Source organism: Oxyura jamaicensis, chromosome 5, assembly GCF_011077185.1.
Source record: "Oxyura jamaicensis isolate SHBP4307 breed ruddy duck chromosome 5, BPBGC_Ojam_1.0, whole genome shotgun sequence".
NCBI lineage: Eukaryota > Metazoa > Chordata > Aves > Anseriformes > Anatidae > Oxyura > Oxyura jamaicensis.
The window spans coordinates 36,371,994-36,392,919 of NC_048897.1; the positions used below are offsets into that span (position 1 = coordinate 36,371,994).

The following is a 20,926-nucleotide window of genomic DNA, read 5'->3' on the forward strand; positions in this document are numbered from 1 at the left end:
CCTCTAAGATTTAGCTCATAAAATAGTGAGATGAAATGCCTAATTCAGGCATCTCCTTTATATACATAACTGACCCCTGTGTTTACAATTCACAGGCTCTTTACTGAGAATACTTTACAGGCACAATGAGTAGAAAGAAGTAAAAGACAAACTCAAATATTTTGCTTTACCACAGCAAACACAATTCACATAAATTTATTCTGGGAACATAATGGTGGCTATACTGAGCCAGATCAAAACTTCATTGAACTCTATATTCTATCACTATCAGGGAATGGCAACAGACACCTAGGGAGATCCTAGTGAATAACGAGATGGTAAACCAATAGTGATAATCCCCACACCTTCAATATATGCCCCAGCCCCCAGTATGTTATGTTATTATATTCTTACAGGGCAAACAAACACAAACCCTACTTCCTTTCAGCAGCAGCATTCCCTTCTTTAATTTGTTTTATCAACATCTTGTGAAGTGCTGTAAAGGTGATTGTAGCTCATTGCTAAAAGGAGTGTATTTTATTGACCATATTTAGTCTAAGAGAAAGATATTTTTTTAACAAGATGCTGGCCAACCCTGTAAAGTCTTCGTTTTTTGAGTATTTTTTTTGACTTGGAGGTGGTCAGATTATGAGAACATGCAGAGATCAAAGTTGGCCTCTTTTCTACAGAAATCACGTTCTGTCTCCAGACCACATATCAAACTACAGTGGTGATCCCATGGTGTGAATATATGCTCATTCTTAAGAACTGACCTATTATCACCCAGCTCACTATACCAGAATTATCAAGCAAGAACCAAAAGATAGCTTTCAACATTCAAAATCTCAGGTGGCATTTGATTGCTATGCTGCATTTAGACAACAGCCTCAGACATATAGGTTAATTTTTAGGTAGTGTTGCAGGGATAGAGACAGGAGTTGGACTTGATCCTTGTGTGTCCCTTCCAACTCAGAGTTATTCTATTATTCTATGATTCTATGAACTAATAATGCTCTCTGTGGCACCACCAAAGCTTCCGGCCAATCTGTTCCTAAATAAAATTTCTAAACAATGATTCTGAAACTCCTAAAAGTGCTGCTTGTTCACCTTCATAAGCTTAACTGTGTCAATCCTTAGCAGATGCATATGCATGTAAGCTCCATTGAAACTCAATACTGTAAACTAATTTACACCAGTTAAAGAACTTAATCATTCTTGGAACTTTACTAATAAAAATTGTAGAATGGTTTAGGTTGAAAAAAACCATCAAGTCCAACCATCAACCTGACCTACTGAGTCCCATCGCTAATCCATGTCCCTTAGCACCATGTCCACACATCTCTTAAATACCTCCAGGGATGGCAACTACCATTTCCATGGGCAGCCCTTTTCAATGCTTGATCACCCTTTCTGTGAAGAAATTCTTCCTGATAACCACTCTAAACCTCCCCTTGCACAACTTGAAAACATTTCCTCACATTCTATTACTTGTCCTCTGAGAAGAGACCCACATCCTCTTTGCTGCAGCTTCCTTTCAGATAGTGAGTGATGAGGTGTCTCCTCAGCCTCCTTTTTACCGGACTAAAAATTCCCATTTATAAACTAAAAATTCCATTTATAAATTAAAAATTCCAATTATAAAGTGTTCCTTATAGGTCTTGTCTTGCAATTTCTTCAACAGTATATCTGAATGAAATTTAAATCTGCCTACTTTTCAGAAAACTCCTATTTTTTTTCCATTAAAAACAACCAACAGAAAACATTCCTACATATTTTAGCACAGCCATAGTAAATCATCATTACACTATTTAATTTTTATTAGTATTTTTTTGAAATGCACTCACTAGATCCATCTCAAAATGAATGAATCATTCTTTTGATAAAAAGCAGCAAAGTTATTCAAATGGTTAAAATATTAATTCTAAAGCAGGGAATAAGGCAAGAAAAATCAAAATCTTAGGTTTCGTACTGTAAAGGTTCAGCAATTCATTTCCATCTTACATTAATCATTTGAGCTACCTTTGTGGGGAAAAAAAAAAGCCTCCTAAATCAAGCTCTAGTCAGGAAGAATGCTGTCAATATTTAGAGGAAGCCATGGACAGAGATTCCCAAGTTCTCACCTTTGCTGATATAGCAAAATACAGCCTATTCAGGCCTGTTTCCTTGTTTAAATGGGTATCACACGGCCTCATTAATCATAGACTACAGCGAACATAGCTAATAGCAGAATGGGAGGGGCTGTGTGACAAAATTATTTCCATACTCAGAAGAGAAAATGTCCATATTTGACTCTGATTCTTGAAGAAAACATGTGGTTTGCTTTTAGTATAATATGAAACAAGGATGAAAACATTCGTATTTGTATTCTCTTGGTTTGCTTCCAAAAATATTTTCTTTTAATCCCATGTAATAAAATTAAAGAACAGGAGTCAATGTGAAAAACATTACTGTTACTCTCTGATCAAATTGTTCATCCAAGAATATCACTTACTCTCTCTGTGATGTTGCTGCAGTTCTTAGAAAGAGTAGACAGCTTCTGAATGTGTTTTTCAATCACTTTTCTCCTCTCTCTTCATCAGTGACCTGAGAAACACAAAAATGCCCCGCTGGAGGAGCTACAAAAATCCCGTTTCTTTTATAGAAGGCAATTTAAAAAATAATACATTGCCCTCTTTCCCTCCACAACCGCATGCCAACAGAGGGGAAAAAAAACATCAAATATTAAGATAAGAATACTGACTAGGTAAGAATTAACTAAATTGTGCAAGAAAATGAGTGCCAACAACTGAGGAAAAGAGAAGTAATTCAAAATTAGATTTCAAAAGAGAGGATGTTTGTGAGAAGGAATGACTGAATGCAGCAATAAAGAGAGAATTGAGACAATAACTAGAGGCTGTATAGCAGGACACATTTAAAGCAAAAATAGAGTCATTCTCAATATAAACATAAAAGTGGGAGTGGAGGGTGTGAGAGTCCATTGCAGCAAATGTCCAATATAAATTCTGTAATAAAACCATAGCATCTGGATTTTACAGTGCAAACATCAAACTGTAAAGGTCTGACTGGGGCAGTCCTGGATCTGAATACCATCTTGCTCTTTCAAGAAACCTCTGTGTATAGGGTACGTATAAAGTCCAGAAAACATTGCTTAAAGATACATGATCCCAAATGGGGAATAACTCAGATAAATATAGCACTAGATAAGTCATCTCAGGTTTTACACAAATGTCCCGATGTGTATTGGGGCATGTTTCCAAAAATTACAGTTCGTTATTTACAGACACTAGGGTCAAATGAACAAGTCATTATTTCCAGCAATTTCTAACTCTAACTGCAGGTTACTTTTTGATCTGTTGGAAACAATTTTGCTAACTTGGAGCTTTTGTTGGTTGGTTGCATCTTTACTTTTTGAACACTTTGTGTATTCACTTAATGAAAAGGCAGCACGAGAATTCTGATGAGAGATAGGTCACACTTCATGTTTCTATTTTTTCAGGTGAATAGAAGTAACATTTTAAAGCTAGTTTCCAAGTCAAAAGGTTCAAATATGAATTTTATTTTTGCTTTCCTGTAGTGTTTGTGAGGACAAAAGGTCATTCTAAGAAATGCCTCCTGCTAGGATTATAGTATTTATGGATTATAAATTCTCAGGTGGTAGAAACAGAGCTGCAACATGTTTAATAAAAACAGACAAAATACCCGCAGAAAATAACTGAAAGGATTTCCCTGCCTCCTTCATATGCACAGGTGGGTGGACTTGGTCCTTGAAGCATGCACTGTTCTTCCTCACATACAAGCTCCTCAGATTCCCATCATTCATTCCATCTTCCTTCACCTACTCTCTCTCCTTGAGCTTTTCTCACTTTGTTTTTTCTCTTTTGTATATGGTGTCATACAGACTTTCTTTTCTCCTTCTATGCCTCCTTCTATTTAGGAAAATTCTATAAATAGTTCAGAGGGGATCATCCCTCACAATTAAAGACTTAAGAAGCTCAAACCACTACAGAACTTCATTACTGAACACCTCTTTATTGTCTATAATCATCTTTACTATGACATGATAGTTTCTAATTAGAAAGATGAGCAATCTGGAAAATTACTGTTACAAACTGAGCATTCAACAAAACTAACAAAGCACTGGAATAAGAATAAGGCACATGGTAGATTCTCTATGACATGAACATTTAAATCAGAGTCATCCACAACCTGTGTTCCCAACATAAGTATTAAAGAATGGCATTCTACTGCCTATGTTATCCAGGAGTTACAGTTAGCTGGACATAATGGGTTCTTCTGCACTTTAAGTGTAAAAGTTCTTCTAATCAAGTTCTTCTAATCTTCCAGCCAAGCCTTCCATCATATTATATAAGTAGGCCATGACACATACATGGGATGAGTGCTCTATGAGATAACACCTTCTTTTATTTGTTATAGAACAGCTGATGATCGTGAATTGCCTGTTGAAGGAAGGCTAAAAAAAAAAAAAAGAAAGAAAGAAAGAAAAAAAAATCTGATACACCCCCCTTTTCATGTTTAATGCTACAATAATCAAATACGCTTCTAACTGGAAATTTATAGCAGCAGACATGATCATCTCTCTCTCCAGAATATATCTGGTTTTAGAATCTTACATCAGATTCTTTTGAATGGTAGCCCATTACATGTGCTATATGGCATCATGAGTTTAATCTAGCACCCACTGAAGTGAGTAGCAGTCACTCATTAACTCAGACTACCAGACTACACAGTCACCAGAACTTCAGCAATGCATTCTATCTTGAATTCAACATATATATTTCTGTGCCAGTGCTAAGATTGTTGTAACTGCCTGTTAGGTATACTGAACCAGCAAGAGAGTTGCCCCTTCACCCTTTGCTGATGAGAAATAAATATCACATTTGCATTCAAATGCCAGAGTGAGCAGAAGCAGCAGATCAATCTGGATTGATATGGTGCTGAACCAAAGTTTAAAAGTTTCTCCTGTCCTAAATTCTTCCCTTTGTCCCAGCAGTCACAGTTCTTTGATGATTTCAGTGACTGGGTCCTACAGCCTCAGCAGTATAGTTGTAGAGGAAGAGCTGAGATGTGTCAGAGGCAGTTCCTAATAGCTTAGAGGGACAGAACAAGCAAAATGGATTCCTTCAGCCTCGTTACTAGCTTTGTTACCAAAGCTAGCAATGAAATAAAAAGAGATGGAGTGATGAAGAGGCAGCAATGGCAGGTACTCCCAAAGTAGGATGGTGTCATGGTGTCTCTTACCATAGTTTCAGTGGATTAGAGTAACTACATGGGGGTCTCTGGCAGATGAACGTATTCTCTTACAGGTAGATGTGAAGACCTGGGTAAAGGATAAAGCACCCAGGAAGACATCTTTATAATAAGGGAAAGACTAATATACCTATTAACCTATTCCTTACATCTTTGTTTTCAATTTTGAACCTAGCAGCCTAATGGATCCTATTGGATCTTTTTTATTATTATGACTCTCAGTTTTGTGGTGGTGTCAGGTACACAGAGTCAAGCTGAGCTCCAAAGATATGAACATCAGATGAGGCAGTATATACAATGAGATGTGGGGAATCAGCACTGTAAACCCCACTGTTTCTATTTGACTATTGTGTTGCTAAATAAAAGTAGTAAAAATATTAAACCATAAACATTCATGCTCTCTGAGATCTACACTGCCACCCCTCCTTCCTGTATGGAAAAATATGTATTTGACTAGTTAAATTCAAGTAAGATATATGTCTAGTTTGTTGGTCCATTTTGTTGTCAGGGAACCCTAATGTTAATGTTTCTAAATAACTAGATCCGTGTTATGAATCTTCATAGAGAATAAGCAAGCAATATAATGTCTTTTGGCCCTCTGAGCTATCGTAACAGCATTTTTGAATGTTGCTTTATTGACCCATCAATAACCATTCAATGTTAACTCCAGCTGAAATGTACTGGAGAGAGAGATGATCATGTCTGCTGCTATAAATCCCCATTTTGAGGCATATTTGATTATTGTATCGTTAAACATGAAAAAGGGGGTGTACCAGCAATACTTATCTTTTTTTGCTTCCTATCAACAGGCAGTTCAGGATCATGAGCTGTTCACATAAGCAAAACCACATCAAAAAAAGACGAGTTTAAAAAAAAAAAAAAAAAATCACTTGCTGTCAGCCTGCAGCTATTATAAATGAGTAATTTATAAGCATGTAATTTACAGAATGTGTGTAGAAGCACATTTAATGCTGATACAAAGACATCTTAGATGTTTAATGAGGTTTTTAAAGCATATTGTGCTAAGTTTAATGCAGGCATGTAGGTATAGCTTCCTCAGCAATCACTAAGGATTGGTTAAGGGTGTTTTCTATCTTTTGATTTTAAGTCTGAAAAATGTGCATTTAAATAGGACCCTAGGTAAATTTACATAATTATTTCAAATCTGTCAATGTCTATTCTTTGGACATGATCATTCTGTAATGTGTGGAGGTTACATTAGTTATGAAGGTTTTTGTTGTTGTTGTTTGGTTTTATTCTTTTTTATTATTAAAAAAAAAAAAATAACAATGTTACCATGATTAGAAAACAAATACTCTATTTAATGGATGGCTTGATCTTTCAGGAAAATGCTGAGAGGCATCCAAGGGAGAAAGGTCTACTTACCATAAAACACATTTTCAGTATATTTATTTGTTTTTTATTATTATTTATTTATGTATGTGCATTTGCATGAAAACATGGCTAAGAAGCTAACAAAACTCTATCTCTGCATAACCTCCTCCACCATTTTTTAAAAATCTCCTGGGTATTTTAAAAACCTCCTGGGGTGACTAGGGTCCAAATCCTGTCAACACTTACACACATTCTTAATCTTTCAAACAAACCCATTGATTTCTGTGAAGTAATCCAGTGTAGTACAGTGCAAAACATGCATAAGTGTTTGCAAGACCAGGGCCAGATGATCGTTTCCAGATGAGTGTGTACTGTAAAGAGAGTAGTGGAATCAGTACTCCTGGAAGAAGTGAATTTCAAAGAAGTGAATTCAGCCTAAGGTTATACCACTCAACAGTGGCTTTGCCTGGTGGAGCTAGAATGCAGGACAATTTTTGCCACTGTATCTCAAGAAGAGAAGCTACTGGTATAACGCCTCAGAGGGAATCTGAGAGAAAAAAGGGCAATGGTTTTATGTGCTGACCCTGAAAGGATTCTCTCTTTGGGATGCTGCTGACCAGGATGGCAAAGCAGAGATGATTTATGTCTCTATGGTATCAGCTATGACTCTAGTCCTTATCAAAGGGCTCATTTTTATCTGAATCCACAGAGTAAATTTTGGTACAGTTGTCTTCAGGGGCAAGTAAAGACCAGGGGCAAGTTTTGATCCAGTATGTACTGGATCAAAACTGCCAGCTTTTGAAGTGTGCTTCTTTTTCATGATCACAGTAACAGAGAACAAAGCAAGTGTAAAAAATGCTGATAAGGTACATTAAAGATTTTAAGTCTATTTCCTCTTCAGTCAGAGGTAACATTTGCTGATCATTCTGTAGGAAATCACATCTGTTCACATTTTGCTCTGAGTAAGGAGAGATAGATGGGTGTTTTAACATGGGTCTGATCAAGTATTTTAGAAATGGGCTGGCAGACAAAAAGCACATTTCCGCAGGGTGGTGTATTTTACATTTTTAGTTGAAGGTCCCTGTGAAGACATCCCATCTGGGATGGTCACAATCAGTATGGAAGTGTTTCCCAGTTTATCAAAGCCAACAGAAATTCATGGGAAAACAAAAGAAGAAGGATCCATCTTTCTTTACTGGCAGAAAAAGATTAAATTTGCAAAGGAGATAGTTGTATTCCTCTGAGATGTTCTCAATCGCAATTTTGTCACCAGAAGAAGCAGACATTTTTGGCCCTGGAACAAATACACATAAACTTCTGAGAGCCAGATTTTGCTCCATATCTGGAGAGGCCTGAAGAGAAAAACATGAAACCTGGCAGTTTCATTGCACCACAGTGCACACAAAGCTCCTTCTGAATTACAGTCTACCATCCAGTGTCAACAGAATTCAAAACCTCAGAGTAAAATTCAACTTAAATCACTAAGTTTCATATGGTTCTGAGTTTAGTTGAGGTTTTTATATGCAGTTTCCAGCTAAATTCATAAGTCAGGCCATCATTTCCCAACTAAACTCTTTTTTCCAGAGGTCCAAAAATCTTGGTGAATCTTTAAATAGACACTGACCTGTGATTCAGCTTTCCCATGCAACATGGAGCCAAGTGAATTTTCATTGTGTGGTTTGGAGTTTTGCTGAGGATCCTTCGCATGGTGAGGCCTGCATGCGCATGCCTTCCTAATTCTGTTGTTGTCTGCACCATTCCAGATAAAAGGCAATAAACAACAGGATTGTTGACACTGTTGTCTTCCTTCATATCTTTGTTTATAACTGTCAGGTAACATGCAGTCTGTTGTCAGACACAGTTGCTGACCACCACAAACAGAATTTGCAGGAAGAACCTGAAAAATAAAGAGAAAAAAAAAAGTATGAGAAAGAATAGATTTTGATTGGATACTAAAGCTAAGTAAACATGATATGTAATTTATCAAAATGTAAATACAAGCAATGCCAACATATCTTGTTCCTCTAGAATGATATATTTTACCAGAGGGATATTTTAGATATTTCACTTTGTGCCAAGGTAAGTTTAATACCTCTCTAATCTACAACATATGGGTCTTATGACATTACATATTATTTGCATCACCAATAAAACAGCTCATTAATCAAACATGCCACTATAACCTCCAACAGTATAAACTGAAAAATGTGGGGTTTAAAATATTTTTAAGTGGAATTATTTGCTTAAAATACTCCCTTTTGGTACAATAACCATCTGTTAATTTTAACACTGGTCAAGCATGCCAAAGATTATTATAAGTCTTAATTTAATTGAAGTCTTCACTGGAAGAAAAAAAAAAAAAAAAAAAAAAAAAAACTGTGGGTACATTTTCTTTCCAATTTTCTAATGTTTTTGTTTATTTTTTCATCAGTGTGGAAGTTCAGAATAGGATCATCGTGAAGTAAACAATATCTATTCTCTGTGTAATTATATGCTATTTTACTCAAGCTAGGTCATTCTATTTTGAATGAAAACCAAATTTGTACACAAATAGATCATTTTCTCCATAAAATTTCATACTGTAATGAAACATCTGTGTGAAATAGGAAAATATATGCACTGTTCAGAACTCTCAATTCAGTTTTTGGCTTGCAACAGTTTCTGAGTCAGAAAATAGACATAAAAGTATTTCACGTAGAATTTAGAAGCATTTCAACATAAAACAGCAATTTAAGACAATAAGAATGGCTTTTCTCTTAAACAAAGACAAGCAGTCTGAACTCTGTTTTTATTACTGTATTACAGAAAGTGAATATTCAAATAAGCATTTTGCATGCATTTGCATTAATCAGTCTGGCAAGTGTCAGTGCCCAGGTGAACATGGATTTTGCTGGTCTCTATTCAAACAAACAAAAAAAAAATCTATCCCTTTGTCTACCAGATTTCATCTCCAGTACTTAAATAGGGCCTGAATCAAAAAGCATTTAAGAGTAAAGTTGGCTTTGGCACGTTTACTAAGTCCTTTTTAAATAATGAGAAAGTGAGACTATAAGTAAAGATTTTCTAACCAGAAATAGTTTGCCAAGTCAAAGGTATAGTTATCTTCATGACAACTATTAGTTGACAGTCATAAAAGTACATCTAAAGAAACGTGGCTAAAAGTATGGGAGAAGAGAGAGTGTGTGTGAATGTCTGTGAATAACCATTATCAATGTAGACTCTATTCATGATTTTCATTTTCACAGCTCCCATAATCTCTCAATTTTAGTCTCCTGTCTGTAAAACAAGCACAACAATACCATTCTGATTAGAGTGATGTGAGACTAAAACATTCATGAGGCACTTTCAGAACCTACAATGAAAGGCACTATAAAATCACAAAGTGTTACTGCTGTTTATTAGAAAGCACATCCCATTAAAACTCCCTAACACTTTCCATTACAGTGATTATTTTGAAAACAAAACACTGGTCTCATTAAGTACAGCCAAGCTTTATTCAGCCGAAATGAGAACCCTGAAATTTTATCTAGTACTCAAAGAGACTTTTAAAATTTCAGAAAAAGCTCAAGAACCTATTTTTGCAAATTTAAGATGAGTCAAATGTAACCAAACTGAGAGCTTATTCTGCAAATGCTTACACACATACTTGGGTTTAGGAGGTTGGGTTTCCAGTGAGGCTACTGCCATGTACAAATTTAAGCAAGTACATCGCTGTCTGTATACTCAGAGTCTATGAAAACTTTTATTTTTAAATTAAATATTTTAATAATTATAGTTCTGAAAATTATATAAATTAATTATTTTCCTGCTGGAAAACCTTCAAAACTCCCTAGATATTTGAATACCTAAGAATTCATCAAAAATCATATTTTCCAAAACATCAGAACAAGTATACTGAACCAGCCAAGAAAGGATGAAAAGGACTGAAAATGTGAAATTTACACTGGGTGTCTGCCTAATGTAAATTTTCATTAGGTGTCATGCTATCCAATTATCGTGAAATAATAAAATACACCCAAAGAGTGCTATATTTTTACCTCTGGGTTCCGATGACACACACAAGCTGTTGGAGCAATAATGTCATCAGAAAACCTTGATTAAAAAAATAGTAGCATTTAATACAGTTGATTGAGGTTTCCTCTCTCTCAATTGCAAATCTAATGCAGAATATCATGAGAGTCACTAAATTATATAACTGCTCATGCAAAAGCACACGATATCCGTAACGGCCCTTCATAAATCTGGAATGTTTTGCTGTCTCCTCCCCTTCTTAAATATCCAGAGTTGGGTATATTTTTTTTCAAATGTTTTATTTAAGTGTAACAATCTTTTTCTCCACTGCTGTCTGTCAAGTTACCATTGGGGTAAAGGTTCGGTATCGGTCACTGTGCATAGCAGGAAAGCAAAGCCTGCAGACAATACTTGCCATCAGCAAGAGGTAGAGTTGAGCTGCCTGCTTCTTAAACCTAAATATGGTAAAAAGGAACAAGTACAATGTTTCAGAGAACCAGTCTGCGTAGCTTGAATTTAAAAAGAAAGTCTGGGAGGCCAGAAGTCTCAATGGAAAACACTTAAAGTTTTGCTATTGTTTCTAAATAACAATAAAGCACATAATAAAATCTCCAGTATCTGAAATAAAATAAAATAAAATAAAATAAAATAAAATAAAATAAAATAAAATAAAGCATACCCCACAAGAGCTGAGAAAATTAGTTGTATTTTTCCCATCAAAAAATGTCAATCCATATAAAAAATAAATAAAATCCAGAAATGTATCAATTTCAATCAACTTTGACCAGAACACATGGAAGGTTACAGTGAATTAAGGTAAGGTAAAAGCTGCTAACAGCTCTATTTTCTCATTGCAAAAAATGAATTGTGCCATCTCTGTCTTTCTCAAAGCATTATTTTTCTTACAATGCCATATTTTCTGACTGCCCAGGTCTCCAGCAGCCAGTAGAGGACACTTATTAAGAGCTTGCTTCACCTGGCCCTTGAATAGCTGCTTCATGATGAGGACTAGCCAGACAGCTTCTTTGAGGGGTAAGAGAAAAGCATAGGTTTGTTCCTCTAAGCTATGCAGTTTAGCCTATCGAATGTTTTGCACTGGGGACCTGTTCTGTTTTTCCTGAGGGATTTCTGTTCTCTGTGATGTGACTTCACACGCAGTGGCTCATACAGATCTTAGCAGGTGATACCTAGGCGTTGCTGGAAGGAGCCTGATGTTACCTGTAGTTGCAGGTAAAAGGTAGATGAATTAGGTGGTAGCACATAGCTGGTCACACATTTGTCTCCTAGTGCTCCCAACACCTACATCCATCCCACCTCTGAACATGGCCTTTTGTTCAGTCACGTAATGAGAGGAATTTGGTTTTGAGTTTAAAATGAAGGGTTTCTGTAGTCATGTCATGTCTGTTCATACAGATCATCCTTGATGTATCCCAGGGTATCTCCCCTGTGGAAAAAAAATATCATTAAGAATGAAATCTTGACTTGTGGTTTGACATCTTTTTTAATCTGTCCAGATTCTCTCCCTGTCTTGACAGTGCACTTACATCTTCCAAGATACAGCCAGTGAAATCTCTTAAATTCAGAAATTACAGGGGAGAAAAATATCTGTAGACAGATCTCTCTCTCTACTGCACCACCACCTACTGCTTGCTTCACATCTTCCCACCCAGTATGTTTCAGGTTTAAGAAAAGCAATTTTTTCTTCTTCCCTATCTGTTATGTTTTCGGAGCTCTATCATCGAACACAGGTGAAACTCTTGCAGCTAACTTTATATGTTCAGTGCTGAGAACTACAAGCAGACAATAAAAGCAAACAACCAAAACAACCCCCCCCTTCCCCCCCCAATCAACTGCCACCGTGTCAGAATTTCCACACATATGAGTGGCTATATTTCACCAGAATTTTGTAGATCTGCACAAAATACACCTGGGCATGTCTTCATGAAACCATCTAATCTACCCTTCTAATCTCCTCTTCTCACATCAAGATCAACCATATCTAAACCTCTCATCACCTTTGCTTTGACTTCCTTAAATTCCTGTTGTACAGATTTCTTGTCACCTGAAACACATGTTGATAAGAAAGTGCTTGTTCACTTGGTGTGTTTTTCTCCTCTTTCTCTCTATTGCTGTTAAAGAAAATTCACAGTTGCTTGCCCTTAGTGCAGGGAGATGATACAAGTTTTCGTACTCTAAGTCAGTTGTGGTAAATTAAATTATTTTTCTACCACACTCTTGATGCCCAGGCTAAAGAGATTTCTAAAGAGAGTTGAAGAGGCAGTCAAGAAACTGTTTTTTTGAAGACAAAAGGAAGTTAGTGCCATAGAAAGAATTCTTTTTGTTTTTTTTTTTTTTTTTAAAAAAAGAATATATATATATAAAAAAAATATTTAAAATAAATAAATAAATAAATCACTTCTCCAAAGCAGTTTTCATTTTTGCTACCACCTGGAAGAAGAAAGCCTGCACTTAAGCTGTGCAGTCTGAGAAGTGTGTCAGTATTTTGAATGTATTCAAAACCTACTCTTAATTTTACAGCCTTGATCCTTGATCCTTGATCCTCTTCCCTATGTACAAAAAATCCCTATGATCCCTATGATCCTTGATCCCTATGATCCTTGATTCCCTATGTACAAAAAATTTACATAGAGCCCTACACAACTTCACTGTTTACCAATTCATTTCGGGTTCTGTTCCAAAATTATCCTTTGATAATTGTATTTTTGGGAGAGAAAGAGGGGAAGTTGAGTAATAAGCTGCATGGACTCCTTCCAGTCTGAGACATTGTCTCTTATCTCTATTCTGCTGCAATAAACTCTCAAAAACATGCAATCTTCACTTTCCTTCACCCAAATTCCTTTCTGTTCTCAGTATCACTCTATGAAACATTAGTCCTTTTTTTTTTTCAGCCATTAGTCTTCATCTCCTACATTTTTTTTTTTTCTGCAAAATATTTGTTCTGTAGGGAGGATCCCACATATACACAAGATAAATCTGCTCTTTCTCCTGCTCAGGTATCCTGTTCTGCCACCCTCCTTGTCCTATCCAGTTACAACAGTTGTCTGGGACCTTACAGGGAAGCTCCTTACAGCAGAAAATAGTTAGATGGAGTCTGAGGATGTTACTTAGCCTATCTGCTTTTGTTTATATGCATTTGTTAAATGAGGTAGTCACACAGCATTAAAGGTCCGTATTGTGGGAGTGTGGCCATGGGGGTCGACAAGCCCCATGGTTGGTGATAACATCAGACTGTTAGCGATGAGGCCATCAGGAACGTAAAGAGTTTAGAGGGAACAAAGAGGGGTGATTCAGGAGACGCCTTGCCGGCTCGGGTTGCTTGTTCTCCGGCCGTTGGGGCATGGCGGTTCCTGGGGGTTTGCGGTTGCCGGGAAAAGATGTTGACCAATGAATAGTTATTGGAAAAGGACTGCTGTGGGGGAATGGTATAAGAAGGGAGCCTGTCCTCAATATGTGGAGGCAACAGATACATAATGAAGTTATGTCACCAGTAAAGAAGTAGCAGTTACTGATCCTAAAAGAACCCTGGTGTCTGTGTGGTCATAACGCCACACATAGGAATCTCAGCCCAGACTACCATTCAGCATGCAGGGAGAGTTTCTTCCTCAGCACGCCGCCATTCGGAGACAAAAGACAGTTAACACTGTCTTTTTTTTTTTTCTTCTTCTTCTTTTCTTTTTTTTTTTCTTTTTTTTTTTTCTTTTTTTTTTTTTTCTTGTTAACATACCCTCTTCCTGTACCTACCTCAATCTCGAACATTGTTTCACTAAGGCAGCTTCATTGCTCATGGTAGAAAAGAAGTAACAAGGGCTGAATTACCAGAGACAAATCTGAGACAGCCTTAGCAATCAAATTTGGGAATTAATTACCCCCCAAAAAAACCTTAGAAACATCATTCCAGTCACTGGACAACACAAGTTTGGTGAGCAGCTGGCTGCAGCTCTGTTTTATGCCAAAATACATATAGTTCTCTCTGTTTGTTAGCTCTGCCTTTGGATTTTCTGTGCCAGTTCAGGACCTATTAAGGTCATATATTTTAACAATGATGATTTTACAATCAAATATACAATGCATGAATTCATGGTGGCCAAACCCTAATGCACTCTCAAAATGCTAACGCTTAGGGAAATAGTCCAGAGGGTATTTTTGCCATAATATTTATTATAGCAATACCATAGATTCTGTTAGCAAAACCACTGCTGTGTCAGCAGGTTCTGGAAAAAATAATAAAAGGAACTATAAATAAAATACATAAATTTAATTAAAGATTAAATCTTTAGGCAGAAACCCCTCCTTAAAAGGGACTATAAATATGTTTTTTGTTGTTTTATCTTTGTGATGTATCTTGTTTTTCCCTCCAATTTTTATTTTATTAATCCTGCTGCATAATTACAAACATAGTAATTATTCAAAAGATAAATGGATAGGTTTACAAAATCACTGGATATAAAGCTATTCATCTAATAAGTAACCCAATCCTTTCTATAATAATTCTACAAAAACACACCACAGAGGCAGTCATATCAAAAAAGTGACTCTCTCCTGCATTTTTTGCTTGTCGCTTTACAATATATTTTTTTACTTTTCTATTTTTCTTTTTTTTTTGTAAACAACTTGTTATTCTTGGCATACAAAAAAAATAAAATAAACAAAAGAGAAACATTTAAACACATATCATAATATCATAATTTTAATATAATTGTTCATAGATCTGAAGTGTTTCCCATTTTCCTGGGCTGCCTGTAGAGACACCTCATTTTATCATCAGTTTGTGCTATAATTCCATTCTTTCCTAAAATTTCTCATGAAAGGCTCATATTTATGCTTATGACAGAGACATGCAATTATATATAATGAAAGCTGCTGTTCCTGTAGATACGTTTAGATAACATTTTAAATTTTTTGGAAACGTGGCCTATAACTTTTAGGATACTGTCAACCAAATTCAGCTGATTGCTTTCCAGAAGACAGCTTGCTCTGCAGGCATCTGGATGTAGGGGATGTTAGGTGTCTCTGACCAGCTTCACGAGTCCAAGCTGACTGAAGATCAGGTTTGTAACCTAAGGCATGAGATGTTTTTTCCCTCCTGAAAGATCTCTCTTTTTAGGTATTAAACACTGTAGAGAAAGCAGAAGGCTGTAAGGAAGGTGGGTGTTATTTTCTCTTCAGCACTGCAAAGTGCAAAAGCAGAGAAGGGAGCAACACTGCTAATTAAGACACCAAGAGCTGCCCTTGTCTGGAGGGCCTGGCAGCATCCCTAGCTGCAGGACTCCTCGGCCAACCTGGGGGTGCTCTAAGAGGGTGAGGAATCAGTGGCTGAGATGGTAGTTTTAATTTTCATTAAAAAATAAACCACAGGAGAAAAGGACAAGGGTGGTTTATATTTTGATCTCAGTGTCAAAAGAGCAGTCAAGAACAGCCTAAGAGAGATGTTTATCAGGCATATTTGTGGCCCAGCCCACTGCTTCATGTTGACATTGCTGTGGGAAATCTGATCCCAAGACTGTCAGCTGAACAGTAGCAGGCATTCAGTGATCTGGGTTCTTGAAGAAAGATGGTGAATGTTTGGCATCCTTTAAGAAACATCTGTAAATTTACCAAGGATTCAGGAGGGCCTAAACTCATAGAACCTAGTCAGTAGGCAGTTGCTGGCAACAGCAAGTGAGTAGGATCCTTATTTAATTTCTAACATTTAGGAGATGATGGAGGGAATGTGAAAATCCTCTGAGGTCCTCTACTCCTATTTTTCTTCTGATGGTGAGGGTTCAGAAAGACAATTGTGCATCAGAGATTAGCACTTTTTTGTCAAGAATGAAGCCTTGTTCCCACTTCCAGTGCTTTGATTTAAACATGCCAGTGTGAGCTAGTCATTGTCCAGAGATGGCTGAAAATAAGAGCCTGACAGATTACAAGGGCAAGAATTTGGCACATGAGAGCTATCCAGCAGTGAGGTGTGGGCAAGGGTTAGTGCTTAGACATACACGCATGGCCAAGACATGTGTGAAAAATCTGACGTGAACAAAGTCCACTGAAGTTTAGGAACCTTTTACAGTCTGATGGATACAGACAACAAACGTGTAAAAGAAATGCCAACTCACTGACAGGCACTTGACTGCCCACAGAAGCTTTAAATGCCTACAATAGGAGCTGAATCCCAGACCAGAAGCTTGGGGATGTGAATCCCGATCTTATCACTGCACGTAAAGAGCAATTAGCTCCTGAAAGGCCTGTCTTGTTAAGAGCTTTGTGGGTTTATATAACAGAAATAAATGTGGTACTTAAACATAAAAGAGGTCTTATAGTTTTATTAATGGGATAATAAAACAATAAAACCAGTAACATGTTAATATGTTAGTATGAAGCATGTACGGACAAGGTAATAAAAATGTTCAACTATCCACTGTGCTTAAAAGATATTACTGCAATCAGATTTTTGACATCACACATTTTGAGACAGAAGGTCAAGTTTTAATGCTAATGAATTATGTTAATTTCAAAATTAAATTTACTGCCTGACAGATAAAATAAGGTATCCTAAGCACATTATGGATTCCAAAACCATATGTAATTAAGAGATGAGTAATGACAGGAGGAATTAGGAGCTAACTGCCTGTGTTTGTAGGAGAGGCAAGGAACTGAGGGCAGTTTTCACAAAACAAAGCTTCTGGTATCTATAATTCTCCTAACTCCTACAAAGTCAGTGAGATTTTAACTATGTAAGAAATTAGAAAGTTAAAATTATTACTTGATTTTCTTAACAGAGTTGGAAATTGTGTCTTATTTCTTTCTCTTGTCCAAGTACATAAGTACTTCCTATAATAACTTCAATAAGTTTAGTAACTTCCATGTGAATGTTTAGAGAGGTAAGTGTAGTACACACATACAGGTATTTAGTGGATGTGTTGTTAGAATGTTTGCTTGTTTTCCACCAAGCAGCCAATTGATTCTGTTTTCATTTGGTCAAGAATCATTAACACTAAGACACGATTCACCTTAAGGGCAAGAAAAGTAAAATAAGGCATCATGAAGAGAATGTGCCCTGAAGTGTATGTCTTCATGCTAGTCACTGCACTAGCACCATTGTGCAGCTGTATCTGAGCTTGCCTTAAATTAGTTCAGGAATTGGCAGCAGTTTACCAGTAACAGCATGGAGCTCAACACTAGCAAAAGCCCAGCCACTTGCCCTGCAGGAATGTTCTTCAGGTTGGATCCAAGTTACCACAGCTCTTGGTGCTAGAGCTAGTTAGCTGAAAACAAATCTCTGCAGCTGCACTCTGCTGATGTCATTAGGCACCTGTCCTGTTAGAAGATGGTATTCTGATCCATTAAGTACACAAATTGTATAATTGTATTCCCTCTGTGAAGAACTTCCAGTTGGGAAGAAAAAAAAAAAAAAAAAAAAGTAATTTAAAGTAATTTGTGCTCTTACTCAGTTAATTTAGGGAGATGTGAGAAGAATATCCAATGTCAAGGGCTGCAGCAAAAAGTGTTGCAGAATATGGCTGTTTCTTCCTCTGCTATTACATCTCCCTTTCACACTGTTATCCCATACTACATTCCTATCTCTCTTGTGCTGGCAATTACTCCAGCTGCCCTGTGCCTGCCTGTAAGCATCATGCTCCCCTTCCTCCAGCTGGTAGACCTCTCCCACCAGCCTCTCTGGCAGCTGCCACCACCTCCATGCAGAACCTCTCAGCAGGGAGTGTGAAACAAGTGGTAAGGATGGCCAGATCCTCTCACTGTTGTCCAGGAAAAGTGGCATTGGTTTTACCACTAGCAAGTCATGTATCTTAGTATCACTCTGATGTACAAAACATCACTCTTCACGAGAAGAATGTCTAGAGAGCTGACCCATCTCACACTTTTCTAGCAGCAGCTTGACCTATGACTCTTTTTGCTATGCTCTTCAGACTCATAAATATTTTGTTTCTCTCAACAGAGCAAGTCTTTTTCTCTGTCCAGGTTTAAACAGAAAAAGATGTATCACCATACCTTGTGTTGGGCCTCAGCTGGTAAAGGTACTATGAGAGCACCATTCACACCTGATAAAGGAGGAACACCCTGCATGTGTCAGAGAGCAGGCACTGGGGACAAGCTGACACCATACTGCCACACTCCACCAATGCAGAGAACTGTCTGAGCATGAAAAGCAGTCAAAACTGAGGTCCTATAGGGACCATTAATATCATGCACTTAGTCCAGTTACGTACTCCACAGCTAGGCTAAAGCTGAAGCAGAAATTTGAGAACCAGACATGAATTCCTTCAATTAACTATATTAGATGCCTAGACTGGGGCTTCAAAACACAAAACTCTCCCTGTTTTTTTCAGATGACTTCAAGCCCAGTGCACTAGGTTTTGTAGTTTGTATTCTGAGGTGGTTGAAAATTTGGAATAGCAATAGTTACCATAGATCATGGAAAAATGTGGTTATATGAGCCCTTTAAAGATCTTCTCTTATCATCATACCTCCAGAGAACTACTGCATATACTTACTTACTGACAGATGTTTGCCTAATCAAGGTCTGGAAGGTAGCAAGCACTACATCTTTACGCAATCCACTCCAATACTTCACTATCAGCACAATGGATTTGTTTTGTTTTTACAAATACCTAGTAAATATCTAATAGTCAACCTTTTTATAAGTACCTAATACCTAACCTGGATTGTTCTTGATGAAGTTTAGTACTTATACAGATGTACAAGGGGCTGTATAGCCCTTTGGATCTGATTTGCTTTGATTTCTTTATCAGCAAAATCAAGAAAATATCATTTGGGCTGCAACTGCTTTTACACCAACTTAATTAAATCTTTGAAAAAAAGAACACACTTTTGCATCACGTTACCTAGGTTTTTATGTTCTTTGTGATGTTTGTAGAGAAATGTGTTTTCAACCCTTTCGTCCTCCAGAAAAATCCCAAACTAACTCTGCTCTGTAGAAGCTGAACAGTGCACAATCTCTATATGTATAAGTATTTGCCTACTCTCTCTTGCAGTCTTTAATGGTAGCAGAGCACAAACTGAAAATGTTTTTTCATATTTACATAAACTTGAAAAAAAAAAAAAAGCCATTGTATCTTTTAGAGTAACCACATAGAAATGCAAGGTACCAAAACTGCTTTACATTCTTGTTTCTAGTCTAATGAGCTGCTGAAAAATATAGATGTGAAAAGAACTTGTTAGCTGAAATAAGAACAGTACTGTTAAATGACACGTTGATACGCAGTAACTATGAAAACATAGTTTTTTATTGTGCAGAAGGACAGACTGAAGAAATTCAGTTAAAGTTATGAAATGTCTCCCTAATATGATTGAATGGTGTGGATTAAGGAAGGTTTTTATCAGACACAAGATGGATGCCATTCACTACAATTAAACGTTTACCTTTCTCTCCACCTTCACCATTAATATAACACCCTGTCATGTTTAAACAAGGTTACAAACATGCAATGTTAAATTATCATGTGGTGTCTGTATCTATCATACAAATAGCACAGAGATCAATAGCACAGAGGAGGAGGCTCCTGGGAATTCTACAAGCGGATGCAGAAAACAGTTATCTGCAGGTATGCCAACATACTTGTGTCTATTCTGTGACAAATTGTTTCAACGCTACTAAAGTGTTCATTTTATTGCTTTTCCTCCTTCTGCTATAATATAAACATCTCTCAGGAGACCTTGTACATGTTCCACTTAAATATTTGGTTTTGTATCTAGTGGAAAATATGTTTCCCACCTATCATCTTATCCTCCTGAAGTCACCTCAGTTTTTAGAATTGAGTAATATAATATCTGTTCTGCACCAGTTATAAACTCTTTAGCCTCAGTCATTGGCAGTAGACAAATTCACTGGGGTACACAGCCTATTAATTACCCAGGTAGGAAGAAGTACAACATGATTCTTGTGAGAAAGCAAGCCAAGTAGTTGTGACATACAATTCCTGAAACAAAAATACAGTTTAAAGACAGAAGCAATGGGAAAGCATTGAAGGATTGTCACTGCAATTCTTGTGCAGTCAAAGCAAACAACAGTACTGGGAGTAATTAGGCAGAATTTAGTTTTTATTATTCCTAAAATGCATAAAAATAAAAATACCTTCTATTTTATCACTCCAAAATTGGAAAAGCCACACTAGTTTTGCTAGTAAGAGATGTGATAAACTATTAAAATGGATCGATTCAATTAAAAAAATAAAAACTAAAGACTTTGACTGAGTCATGAATTTTTAAGATTTACATTTTTTTACATTAACTGAAAATTTTGAAGAAATGCCATTTTGACCAGAATTTCATTAAAAAAAAAAAAAAAAAAAGA

General features: G+C 36.7%; 1 protein-coding gene across 3 annotated transcripts in view; it reads right to left on the minus strand.

Annotated features, from left to right (window-relative positions):
- The window catches only part of LOC118167734, a 296,070-nt gene that overhangs the window by 244,759 nt on the left and 30,385 nt on the right, over nucleotides 1-20,926 (minus strand). For all 3 annotated transcript variants that reach the window (XM_035327497.1, XM_035327496.1, XM_035327495.1), the window contains exon 3: nucleotides 8,207-8,481. In XM_035327497.1, coding sequence (XP_035183388.1) covers nucleotides 8,207-8,481 — 275 coding nt within the window. The remainder of the gene's footprint in view (nucleotides 1-8,206; nucleotides 8,482-20,926) is intronic.